The sequence below is a fragment of the Triticum urartu genome, chromosome 2A (assembly GCF_056163025.1).
Source record: "Triticum urartu cultivar PI428250 chromosome 2A, HENAU_Tu73, whole genome shotgun sequence".
Lineage (NCBI taxonomy): Eukaryota > Viridiplantae > Streptophyta > Magnoliopsida > Poales > Poaceae > Triticum > Triticum urartu.
In genome coordinates, this window is record NC_141874.1 from 745585315 (window position 1) to 745596257 (window position 10943).

General features: G+C 40.8%; 1 protein-coding gene and 1 long non-coding RNA gene across 7 annotated transcripts; one reads left to right on the forward strand and one right to left on the reverse strand.

Annotated features, from left to right (window-relative positions):
* Positions 1-1340: 1340 nt before the first annotated feature.
* On the reverse strand, positions 1341-6351 carry LOC147987613 (uncharacterized). Of its 6 annotated transcripts, none has more exons than XR_015617697.1 (9): positions 5941-6351; positions 4694-5039; positions 4555-4610; positions 4384-4446; positions 4221-4309; positions 4012-4120; positions 3848-3921; positions 2969-3041; positions 1341-2108 (listed from the first exon to the last, which is right to left on the reverse strand). It is a non-coding gene; the product is annotated as an uncharacterized LOC147987613 (long non-coding RNA). The 6 variants fall into 6 exon arrangements; XR_015617696.1 differs by having other exon boundaries at positions 1342-2108; positions 3862-3921; positions 3998-4120; XR_015617693.1 differs by having other exon boundaries at positions 1345-2108; positions 3862-3921; positions 5941-6349.
* Positions 6352-6594: 243 nt separating this feature from the next.
* LOC147987614 (uncharacterized) lies at positions 6595-10442 on the forward strand. The gene is made up of 3 exons (XM_087542449.1): positions 6595-6966; positions 7845-9711; positions 9821-10442. The coding sequence occupies exons 1-3, from the start codon at positions 6921-6923 to the stop codon at positions 10440-10442; spliced, it is 2535 nt and encodes an 844-aa protein (XP_087398575.1). The 5' UTR covers positions 6595-6920.
* The last annotated feature ends 501 nt before the right edge of the window (positions 10443-10943 follow it).

A 10943-nucleotide genomic window follows, 5' to 3' on the forward strand; every position in this document is an offset into this window, starting at 1 on the left:
AAGCGTGCACGATGGCACCGGCCATTGGGAAAGATAAGAGCTTGATAGCCCCCACCACTCCATGCAATGTATGCATGCAATTGGTTTGGTACGTTATTGCTGCTCTCTGCCTTGAGTGATGGGGATTGGCGCATGCTTGATGCCTGGATTCTCGAGGATCCATCATTCAATAATGCAAGTGTTAGGGAGAATCATTCCAAATTTGAGCTACATATAAAATCAATACAAATTTTAGCTACAAAGATGGTCTGTGTTAAAAAATAATGCAACTCCTTAGTTTACTCAGAGTGTGCTTTAAGCCATTGCAGCATTAACCTTGTTTGGTGCGTGCCTCGCTTAATTAATAAGTACTACCTCCAATCAGAAATAAGTGATGTTGTTTTAGTTCAAATTTAAATTAAAACAGAGTCACTTATTTCCGAACCGGAGGGACTATCGAACAATCCTCTGAGGTAGCCTTGCATTGCAGGAGGTGGTGCTCACCTGGAGCTCCATGTGGATACGAAATGCCTCCTAATTGCACTGGACTTGCTTTACTGCCCGATTAGATTACGTTCTTTGTAGTACTTAAACAAATACTAGTTGTTCAGAAAAGCCAATTTAGTTGACCTCTCATCAGATTTTCTAAACCAATTCTTAACCAGCTTATTCTTAGGTAATTCCAACTAAACAATCATCGGATAGAGCTTATCTTAGTTTATACACTTGTTTGTGCATCACGTAGTATTTGTTTCAGGAGAAGCAAGGAATAAAGTTGTGCTTTAACCATAGGGAGCATCGGCGACCAGATTAAGCTTTAATTTGGTGGTTAGTAGTTCGTGTCTCAGCTTTGTAATTAATTAATCCTTGTTTAAGCTTTAGAGTGTGCTAGACACACATGTTGCCAATAATAGTGCTTCAGTCTTTTAAACATACTAATAAGCGTGCACGTGCAACACACGTCTTTATTAGGATATAAAATTATAACTTTTTATATGTAACAGTAAAAAAATGACGGATTCTCCATCAGACTAATGGATATAATTTAACAAAGGCTTTCTTTTATTCACCGTCAAATATAGTTGTAGTACTCCCTTCATAAGGAATATAAGAGCGTTTAGATCATTAAAGTAGTCATCTAAACACTCTTATATTTGTTTAGAGAGGGAGTACTATCTACAATACAAGTTATTGAATTAGCTGAATTAAACATAATAGAAAAGAAAAATCTATAAATGCCGCCATCATTGGTGGCTTCGCCCTGTACTAAGGACATGGATGGTGATCAACGGCCCCATAATGCTATAGAAGGAAATATGAGGAGAAGCCTGACCAAATTTGCACTATGTAATTTTAAAGAGAAGTACAATAATTTGTTCCTTCACATATAAGAATCAGATTTCTATTACCCCGTCCCAAATTAATTGTTTTAAATTTATCTAGATATGGATGTATCTAACATGTGTCTAGATAAATCCATATCTAACAAATCTAAGACAAGTAATTCGGGACGGAGGGAGTATGTAACAAAGAAATATCATGACTATCATGTCAAGTGAAAGAAATTTCTAGGAGAAAGTGTGTAGGTATATCACCAATTTATAAAGCAGTACATGTACATATTCCTCTTAGTATTTTGTACTCCCTCTGTAAACTAATATAAGAGCGTTTAGATAACTAAAGTAGTGATTTAAACACTCTTATATTAGTTTACGAAGGGACTACGTGGATAAAATTGCCACTTAGGCCAGCTCAATACTTGTTTCCTCCCTTGCCGCCCGCGCTGCTCCGGGCGTTATTACCTCCTCTGATCCCACCGCCAACAATTTTGCTCCCGGCCACCAGTTCCTCCACTTCTCCCGGGCCCGCTGCACCCGACTGTTGCGCCGCTGCCTGCTATGCTCGTCCCAGACACCTCTTCCGCTCCTCTAGGCCACTGCCTGCACTGCTTCTCCCAGGCACCACCTCCAGTGCTACTTTCAGCTGCAGCTTCTCAGGATTCTCTTGGCCTCGTTCACCACTGGGCTCTTGTCGTTGGTGCTCGGTGTTGATGATGCCGACAATGGCCAAGAGCAGTGATATGGATAACAGAAATTGAAGATGATGTGTGACTACACCGACTTGTGTATCTGCAGAAACAGAAGACACTTTACAGTGACTAACTGAATTGTAGAAGGGCTAAAGGAAATCCAATAATCATAAAATAAGACATAGGTATAAAGTGGGACTGGTACAAATGTTTGCGATGATAAAATGGATGAAACAGTAGCTAAGCCGCAACTAAAAATTTATAAATTCTCACACTAAAATAACATACACAATTACTCAATGCTGCGACATCTTGATAGACAATGGTCTTGGTGCTTTTCTCTGATGTCATCTCTTAAACACCAACTTCCGTAGTTGGTGTGTATTGTAGACTGGTGACAACAGATTATATATTGGCCATTTCGACAAGTGTGTAATCAACTTTCAAAGACATTGATAAATACTGTAGTTATGATAAGATGCTTTCATATTCATTAACCTACACAATTCTGTCTTGTTTTGTTAGGATAACAATCAGAACCCAAAAATAAAGACATCAAAAACTTAGTTTACATCTAATACATGGAATAATATTGGGTATATTTTGTCTGAACACCATTAGCCCTGATAAAAATTGGCATGGCCAAGCCAAAAGGGCACAGCCAAGATATTGGAAAGTCTCCATTGTTCGGTTTGTAGCCATGGCACCTACAGTACCATTCTTTGTTGGCAATCATAGACTTTCATTTGGTTTGAGGCCAAATGTCTTCAGAACATTTGGCAACATACATCGGCATGAGTCTGTGGTTTGCTACTGAAATTCAGATTTTCCGTGATGACGCAACAAAAGACGGTCAATTAGATATGTTACTGGACTACAACATATAATAGCATAGATGCAAGCAAGACTAATTGCAGTTTCAGTCGACATGGTTTTATACATGTATTATTCAGCCCATACCTCGGTAATAACATCAAACCTAATGTCCCCAAGCATGCATCAGCTTTGTTGCCTCGTCAGTCCAATTCATGTACTGCCAGCAAGAAGGATGGATGCAATTTAAACTTTCAACAAAAATGACAAAGGATCCATCATGTTCAAAGTTCAGGAGTTAAGGATCCATCAAGTTCAAAATTATATAGTTGACGGAATCACATGCACGTGCTAGTTCAAGAGTAGATTTTCTCTGTTGATAGAGTTGCAAATAACAAGTAGATTTTCTCTGTTGAATGAAACAAGTTGGTATGTTATCAAAATAACAAGAATGGGCTTGCAAGTACATAGGAGGTGTAGAACAACTTTTTTTTAATGTTTCAGCATTAAAACTGGCAAGGATGAGCTCGCAGGTTCATAGATGAAATACTACTCAAAATGAAAAATGAATGTCCCTTGCAGAAGGGAAGGGATCGAGGCAATCCAGTAATAGGTGAAATCATGATGACTTAAAAAAATGTGGAATACACACAAAGTTTCTTGTTGATGGTATCAGCAGGCTCAGAGTTTGTCACGTCGTTGTTGATGGACTGCACATTCGACTCATTGAGATTTCTACTTCACTGAATCTGAATGGTTTGGTCACACAAAAGCATATTTTACCACAAAACTTAAAACTTGTAAAAAGGGTTGCAAGCCTGTCATTCAAGACTAACCATTGGACTTGGCTATAACCTACAAACATATGTGTCATCAATAATAGACTGTTAGAGCAATTGTGTCTTCTTGATTACTCATTTATATTTCTAGTGAAAGAAGCTTGCGCGAGTAAACTGTAAATAAGGTAGTACATGAAATTGTTCTTGCGATCATGATACATGACAAATGGCATAAGAGTACTTGTACCATTTTGATTCTACCTCTATTTTAACTTCATATGCTGCAAGAATATGTCAGTTATTGATGAAGTATTGATTTACCTGAGAACAAGCAGATCAGTGATCATAATCATACTGTGGTTGGCAAAAATAAAATTAGTTAAGAACGTCAGATTACCAGGATTGATTTACCTCGCTGTTGTAACCACAATTAGAAGCGCTCCCAACCACTGTTGATCTATAGGTAAAGTAGGTAATTGATGTACAAACACGTTGGACGACATCTCCTTCTAAAAGATGGCTACAAAAGAAAGATTGATGTTATTAACCAGATCACATTGCTGCGTGGATGATTGAGGTACATCAACATTCAGAACAAGAGCTGCAGTTTGTTGGCATACCGCCCGGAGCTTCCTTAGGTGCTCAGCCTTCTTTTCGTCGCTTAGGTTGGCATACCATCCTTTCCCACCTTGTTTGTTGGCAGATGCTCCTATTTGTTGTTGGCTGGGAGCATAAACAATTTTGCCATTATAATTCATGAATGTAGCAAGAATGTGATCTCACCTGCTGAAGCGTGTGTTTGAGGTGTATTTGCAGAGATTGGGGCCGTAGAGGTCACACATGTATCTGAAAAGAATAATTTACTCGTAAACAGTGAGAAAATGGCATTGTTGTCTGTGAGCATAATCAATTCTGACATTGCAATTAATGAATGTAGCAAGAATGTGATCTGACCTGAAGTGTGCATTTGAGGTGTATTTGCAGAGATTGAGGCCGAGGTCACACATGTACTTGAAAAGAATAATTTACTCGTAAACAATGAGTAAATGTCATGTCAGTATATAAGATAACAAGTGGATGGACAATTGTATACCTTTTGTACGTGTGTTGATTATGTCACGGAAAGGGGTTGGTTGTACTATCCGTAACAGAGAAACAAACTTTTGTGAGAATTGGTCCTGGCTAGCACAATCTAGAGCTGCAACCTTCTTTTGTTGTCGAGATATACGACGCTTCGCGTTGTATTCCGCTTTCTTCTCATCTGACATTCTAGCATACCATGATTGAACACTTTTCCTTTTAGGATCATTAGTATTAGGATTATTGGTTTGATTATTCTTGAGATTTGCACTCCCATCCATAGCTGTGTTCCTTAGGTCCTTAAGCGGGGAATGTTCTTCTGTTGCAAATGGAGGTACATCCATTCCTTTCTTAGTCATCTGTGGATATAATATTATAAATCTTAAACATATATAGAAGGGCATAGAGAGTTGTGAAGATCCTCTAGGCAGGGCAGAATATGTGCTCTGGAATTCCCGAAATTCCTGATGTAATATAAATAATTGAGATGCCAAAAACAGAGGATCATGAAACACACACACCAGGACTCTATAATTTGTGCAGTGTTGTGCCATCAGCGATGAAGTAGCCTTTTGAACTTTAGCTATGGCATGAGAGATTGAGAGGAATCAAGGCTAAAATTTGTTTTTCATCGATTAGTATATCTGTAACCTAGAGAATAGATGACAGGCATAGCTGTTACAGATTAGATGACTCCTACATATCAGGTCAGTATCTCATTTGCCCTCTATCTATCTATTATTTGTTCATATAACCTCTTCACTACAGTCTCATTCTTCCTTGCTGGTTTTTTTAAATAGGATAATGTGTGGTCAGTCTTGTTATTGTTCAGGCACTATTTGATGCCATATTCTGGACATCTCTTTGTTCCACTCATATCACCATATGCTGTCACTCATCTTTTGTTTTCTATTCTATCACTCATCTTTTGCTTTATATTCTGTTGCCATCTGCACCGTACAATATGAATGCTCTAGAATTTGTATTTGCTGAACATGGGTCGGGATAATTGATAAAATTTAGAGGCTAAGTTGCTTCTTTGCTGCAGATTTTATCTAGAGCTCTAAAATTGGACGTTGACAAAATAAAGGAAGAAAGTAATTGCACGTATTCTTGAAGCTGTTAGTGTTGAAAACTTTCAAAATTAGTGACGATGATGAAGATAATCACAAGCAGAGTACAATGAATTTTGCTCCAGTTGAAAAACAAACAGCAGAAGAATGGATTGAGAGGGAAAGAGATGCCATGGTGGCTAGGTACCGATGCATGAGTAGCCTGTTCCGTAAGAGATAAGGCCAGGGGAGGGCGGAGGTGGCAGCGCGCGCCACAGTCTCAGGTCCGGCCACGTTCGCCAGCGGCCGTCCCGCGCGCCTTGCCGTGTCTCCGGCCGAAGAGCTCCCGCGCGCCTCGCCGCGTCGCCCGGCCGTGCAGCGGGAAGATGAGGCGGCGGCGGCTTGGCGGTTGGGAGGCACAGGGGTGAGGCGGAGAAGAGGCAGGGGAGGTTACGGCGTCGGCAGCGGCTGCGGGAGGCGTCGCCGGGCGCGGTGGGGCGCCTCCTGCAGCTAATGGTGGCACGAGGCGAACGGCGCGGGAGGAGGAGGTGGCGAGAGACGTGCGGGGAGGAGGGGGCGAGAGAGGTCGTGCGAGGAGGGGAGAGATCGTGCGATCGTGTGCGGGCAGCGGGTTTTTTTCTTTATGAACTGCGGGGCAGATTAGGGATCGATGGATTTGGTTTAATGCATGGTTTGTAGCGTTAAACATTGAAGGATTAAGGGCCATTAGATCTCGCTAATGGATGGATCTGATTGTTTGGTTCTCCGCCCTCTCTTTTTTTATAGGGGTAGTAGATAAATGCACCGTCACCCGAAAAAAGAGTTAATACATGTTTTAGTACATAAACTTGTAGTGGTGGGAACAGTTTCATACAAAAACTAAAAAACCCCAAAAAAGTAGTACATGAACTCTACTGCCGTAACAAACGCATACAAATCTGTCCGAACTAGTCCGCGTGGAGTGCCACGTCAACAACCTGCATTTATCTAGAAACCCCCCGGACTTGTCGCAAAATTCAGTCTTTCGTCCTCACTCGCGCCAGGCTGAATAGAGTTAAACAAAAACACCCTCGACGGTTCAGATATACAGCCGACGCCCTCGTAACCCCTTCCCAAACCCCTCCCCTGTCTCGTCCTCGACGGCGACCCAGGGTGACACCGTCTTGGGCGTGGCGGCGCCGGCGATCGATGGAGCCGCGGCTTCGCGAACCAGGGGAGTTCCCTCCCGAGTACGGTATGTACCGAATCCCTTCCTCTATACCGCAATTGGGAACCTAATTGGCCTGGGTTTGGTTAGGTTTAGGTGGCCCAGATGATCAATCCATGTTCGTCATACTTAGTGCTGAACAGTAGGTGTTTCCTGTGTGGATTGGTATGAGTTTCCTGTGCGGATTGATGGTAGACTAGATTTTTGGGGATCGAGGCTGCAATCAGGAACCTAATCGGTGTGGGTTTGATTCTGTAGTTGATGTGCTGCTGTTGTAGTTTGTCTGGTGCTGTTGATGGGGATTAAAGAGGTGATTTTAGCATTCAGATGCCGTTGAAGATACCAATATGGAAGTGTAGTTTGTCTACTACTATTGATAGGAATCCATGCCTCTGTACTGCTGTTTGTAGCATTGTAATGCTGTCCATGTGTTGAGTCCATGTCTGCTGATGAAAACTTCAGTTTTTAACTGCACATGTCTACTGCAATTTCAGATCAAAAGAGTGTGTACTGCAATTTCAGTTCCAGTTTAAAAGAGTGGGCAGAAAACTGAACTTAAGATCACTGCAAAATGAAGTGTGTACTGCAATTCCAGTTTAAAAGAGTGGATTTTAATTTATGGAAGTGTGCATTTGTCAGAAAGAGTGCATTTTTAACAAGTGTTCATTTCTACTGCATTTTTAAATTACTAATATGTTCGGGTGCACATATCTTCAGTTACAAATATGTTAGTACATTTACTGCCATGTCTCTCTTCATTTAGAGTTATCTTCACTGCCTATGTCCATTTTCACTTATATATTTCTCCAGTTACAGTTTTATTCAGTGCATATGTCCACTTATGTGTTGAATTGCATACATAAGTAATTCAGTTGCTGAGTTTTGAAATGTTCCTCTTTGTGCAGTGACAAATGGAGAAGACACTCAGTTGTTTTCAGTTGAGTTTGAGCACAATGGGATATTCATAGGGCAGGGTACAACTACAAACAGATCATATACAAATATTGGATGTACACATGATGCTTTCGACTACTGCCATGTTGATACATGGTCATTGGGCATGGTGAAGTACTGTTTGTCCAGGTTGGATTATGATCCCACTGATCCATTGGTCAAAGTGTATTGGGTTTTGCCAGGGAAAGATATTATGGATGGCCTTGTCTGTGTGGACACTGAGGAAGCAATTGCTGCTATGGTCACTGCAAGCAAAGAAGATAAAACATTGGATGTAATAGTGGACGAGGAAAACAAAATAAGGACTTTGTATGGCGACGATGTCATACTCAATAGATGCCCAACACTACCTAGAAAATTGCCAAGGTCTGGTCAGTTTGGAGAAGGGACTTCTGGTTCATATGCAGAGGAGGCGAGGGAAGAGGAGGAAACAGGGGAGGAGGAGGAAGCAGGGGAATCAGAAGATGCAGAGACCGACTCGGACTTTTATGAGAGTGACTTTGACTGCGAAGATGGGGATGATGATCTGTTTGCTGAGAATGTGGATCCAGGGTTGAATGACAATAATGAGAAGCAAGCTGAAATATTTGACGAAGAGGACCCATTAGATGACGATGACCTCAATCTGTCCAAGGAAGAGCTTGAGAAGCTTAATTACAGATTTAGAGTATTCAATCCAGAGCTGGATAGCAACAACCCAATGTTCAGGGTTGGCTTGGTATTTGGAGAAATGAAAGAACTAAGGGCTGCACTCACTGCATACAGTGTCAACAATAGAGTTAAAATCTATAAACCAAGGAATGAGGCAGAAAGGTTAAACGCATCATGTCAATCTGATTGTCCTTGGAAGCTTAAAGCTTCAAAAGACAATAGAACAGGCAGCATTGTTGTGAGAGAGTATAATGGAGACCACACATGTCAGAAAATATGGAACTCCAAGTGCTTGACAGTTAAATATCTCACACAAATGTTCATAGATGAATTTAGAGACAATAAGAAGATGGACTTGGTTACATTTGGAAGAAAAGTTCAGAAACAGTTTAAGTTGCTACCAGACAGAATGAAGTTGGGCAGAGCCAGGAAAGAAGCATTGAGGATCATTAATGGAGATGAAGCAGCTCAGTATAGCATGCTATGGGATTATGGCCAGGAATTGAGGAGAAGCAACCCTGGAAGCAAATTTATAGCTTGCACAACAAAGGTGAAGGAGAAGGATGACCTAGAGCCAAAGGATCATCTATCATCACTATATTGGTCTTATGATGCATGCAAGAGAGGCTTCTTGAATGGTTGCAGGCCAATAATCTTTGTTGATGGATGTCACTTGAAGAGCAAGTATAAAGGGCAGTTGCTTATAGCTGTGGGCATAGACCCAAATGACTGCATCTTCCCAATTGCCATGGGCATGGTTGAGGTGGAGTCCACATTTACATGGGAATGGTTCCTCACTACACTAAAAAATGATCTAAATATTCTCAACACTTCTCCATTCACTATCATGAGTGATAGGCAAAAGGGATTAATCAATGCTGTTGAAAAGGTCTTCCCAGATGCAGAACACAAATTTTGTGTTAGACACTTGTACCAGAACTTTCATCAAAAGTTCAAAGGTGAAACAATGAAGAATATGCTTTGGGCCATTGCTAGGTCTACAAATATGGACAAATGGAAATTGAATAGAGACAAGCTCAAGGAGGAGAATGAAGCAGCTTACAATTGGTTGGATGGGAAGCACCCGAACCAGTGGGTCAAAGCATTTTTCTCAGATTTCCCGAAGTGTGACATACTACTGAACAACATGTCAGAAATATACAATAGGTGGGATTTAATTGAACTTTAATGATTTGTTACTTGAGCATTTGTGTTGTCACTTCAACATTTGTTACTTGAGCTAATTATGTATTGTGTCATTTGTATGTACTTGCAGCTACATCTTGGATGCAAGGGAGCTTTGCATTGTGTCTATGCTAGATTGTATAATGCACAAGATGATTGTAAGGCATGAGAGTAAGCAGAGGGAAGCAATGGAGAAGTGGACAGGAAGAATCTGCCCCAAGATCAGGAAGAAGTTGGACAAGAATGCGGAGTACTCTGGTAACTGCTATCCAACTCATTGTGGTCTTGGAGTATATTCCGTTGAGTCTAGAAACAACACATACATTGTAGACATTCCTGCTAGGTGTTGTGATTGTAAAAGATTTCAACTTAGTGGGGTGCCCTGCAATCATACAATTGCTTGCTGTAGAGCTGATAGGATAGATCCAGAAGAGTTGGTCCACAAATGCTATAGTATAGAAACCTATCTAAAGGCATATGGTCACAACATCATGCCTATGAGAGATAAAGCTCACTGGCAGAAAATGAATGGGATTAGAGTACACCCACCAGTTTTCACAAAGGTAATGGGCAGGCCACCAAAGAATAGGAAAAAGACCCCAGAAGAGAAGAAGAAAAAAGATGGTAGTATATATCTCAACAAGAAGGGTGTGACCATGCATTTCTCTATCTGTGGAAAATCCGATCATAACAAGAAAGGGCATGACAAGTAAATGGCAGCAGAAGTTGAAGCTCAACTAGATGAAGAAGAAGAAATAGAAGATCCTTCAATTCTTCAGGCAAGTCACTGAATTTTGCAACATATATACTTTTTGCAAGTTACTAAATTATGCAACATAGACAATTCTGCAAGTTATCCAACTTAATTATGCATGCATTATCTTTGCAGGACATAATGCCAGCAAGACTAAATCCCAGGTTGGACCCAATGAATGTTAGAACTAGCATGGTGTACATGATGGGCCATGAGGTAAAATTCATAAAGCAAGCACTTGTTTTTTTAGTATCACATAACTGTATTTCTTGCACTTCTCCTAGCACTTGCACTTGTATAAATCTTGTTATTTCTCTTGCTTATTATAAATCCAGTTATTTTGTTTGCATCTTCACATTTGCAGGATAGAGCATATGTGAGCCAAGTGACACCACCAGGACCGTTGCCAGAGCAAGCAGCTTTTGTGCTTGATGCTATAGACTCAATTCCTCAAAGGACA

What these genes read in the sequence shown, in the direction of transcription:
- LOC147987614 (XM_087542449.1), top strand. Translation starts at nt 6,921, where the DNA reads ATGGAGCCGCGGCTTCGCGAACCAGGGGAGTTCCCTCCCGAGTACG. An exon ending in GGAGTTCCCTCCCGAGTACG is followed by an intron (nt 6,967 to 7,844) that starts GTATGTACCGAA and finishes CTCTTTGTGCAG; the next exon opens with TGACAAATGGAGAAGACACT. An exon ending in ATGTCAGAAATATACAATAG is followed by an intron (nt 9,712 to 9,820) that starts GTGGGATTTAAT and finishes ATGTACTTGCAG; the next exon opens with CTACATCTTGGATGCAAGGG.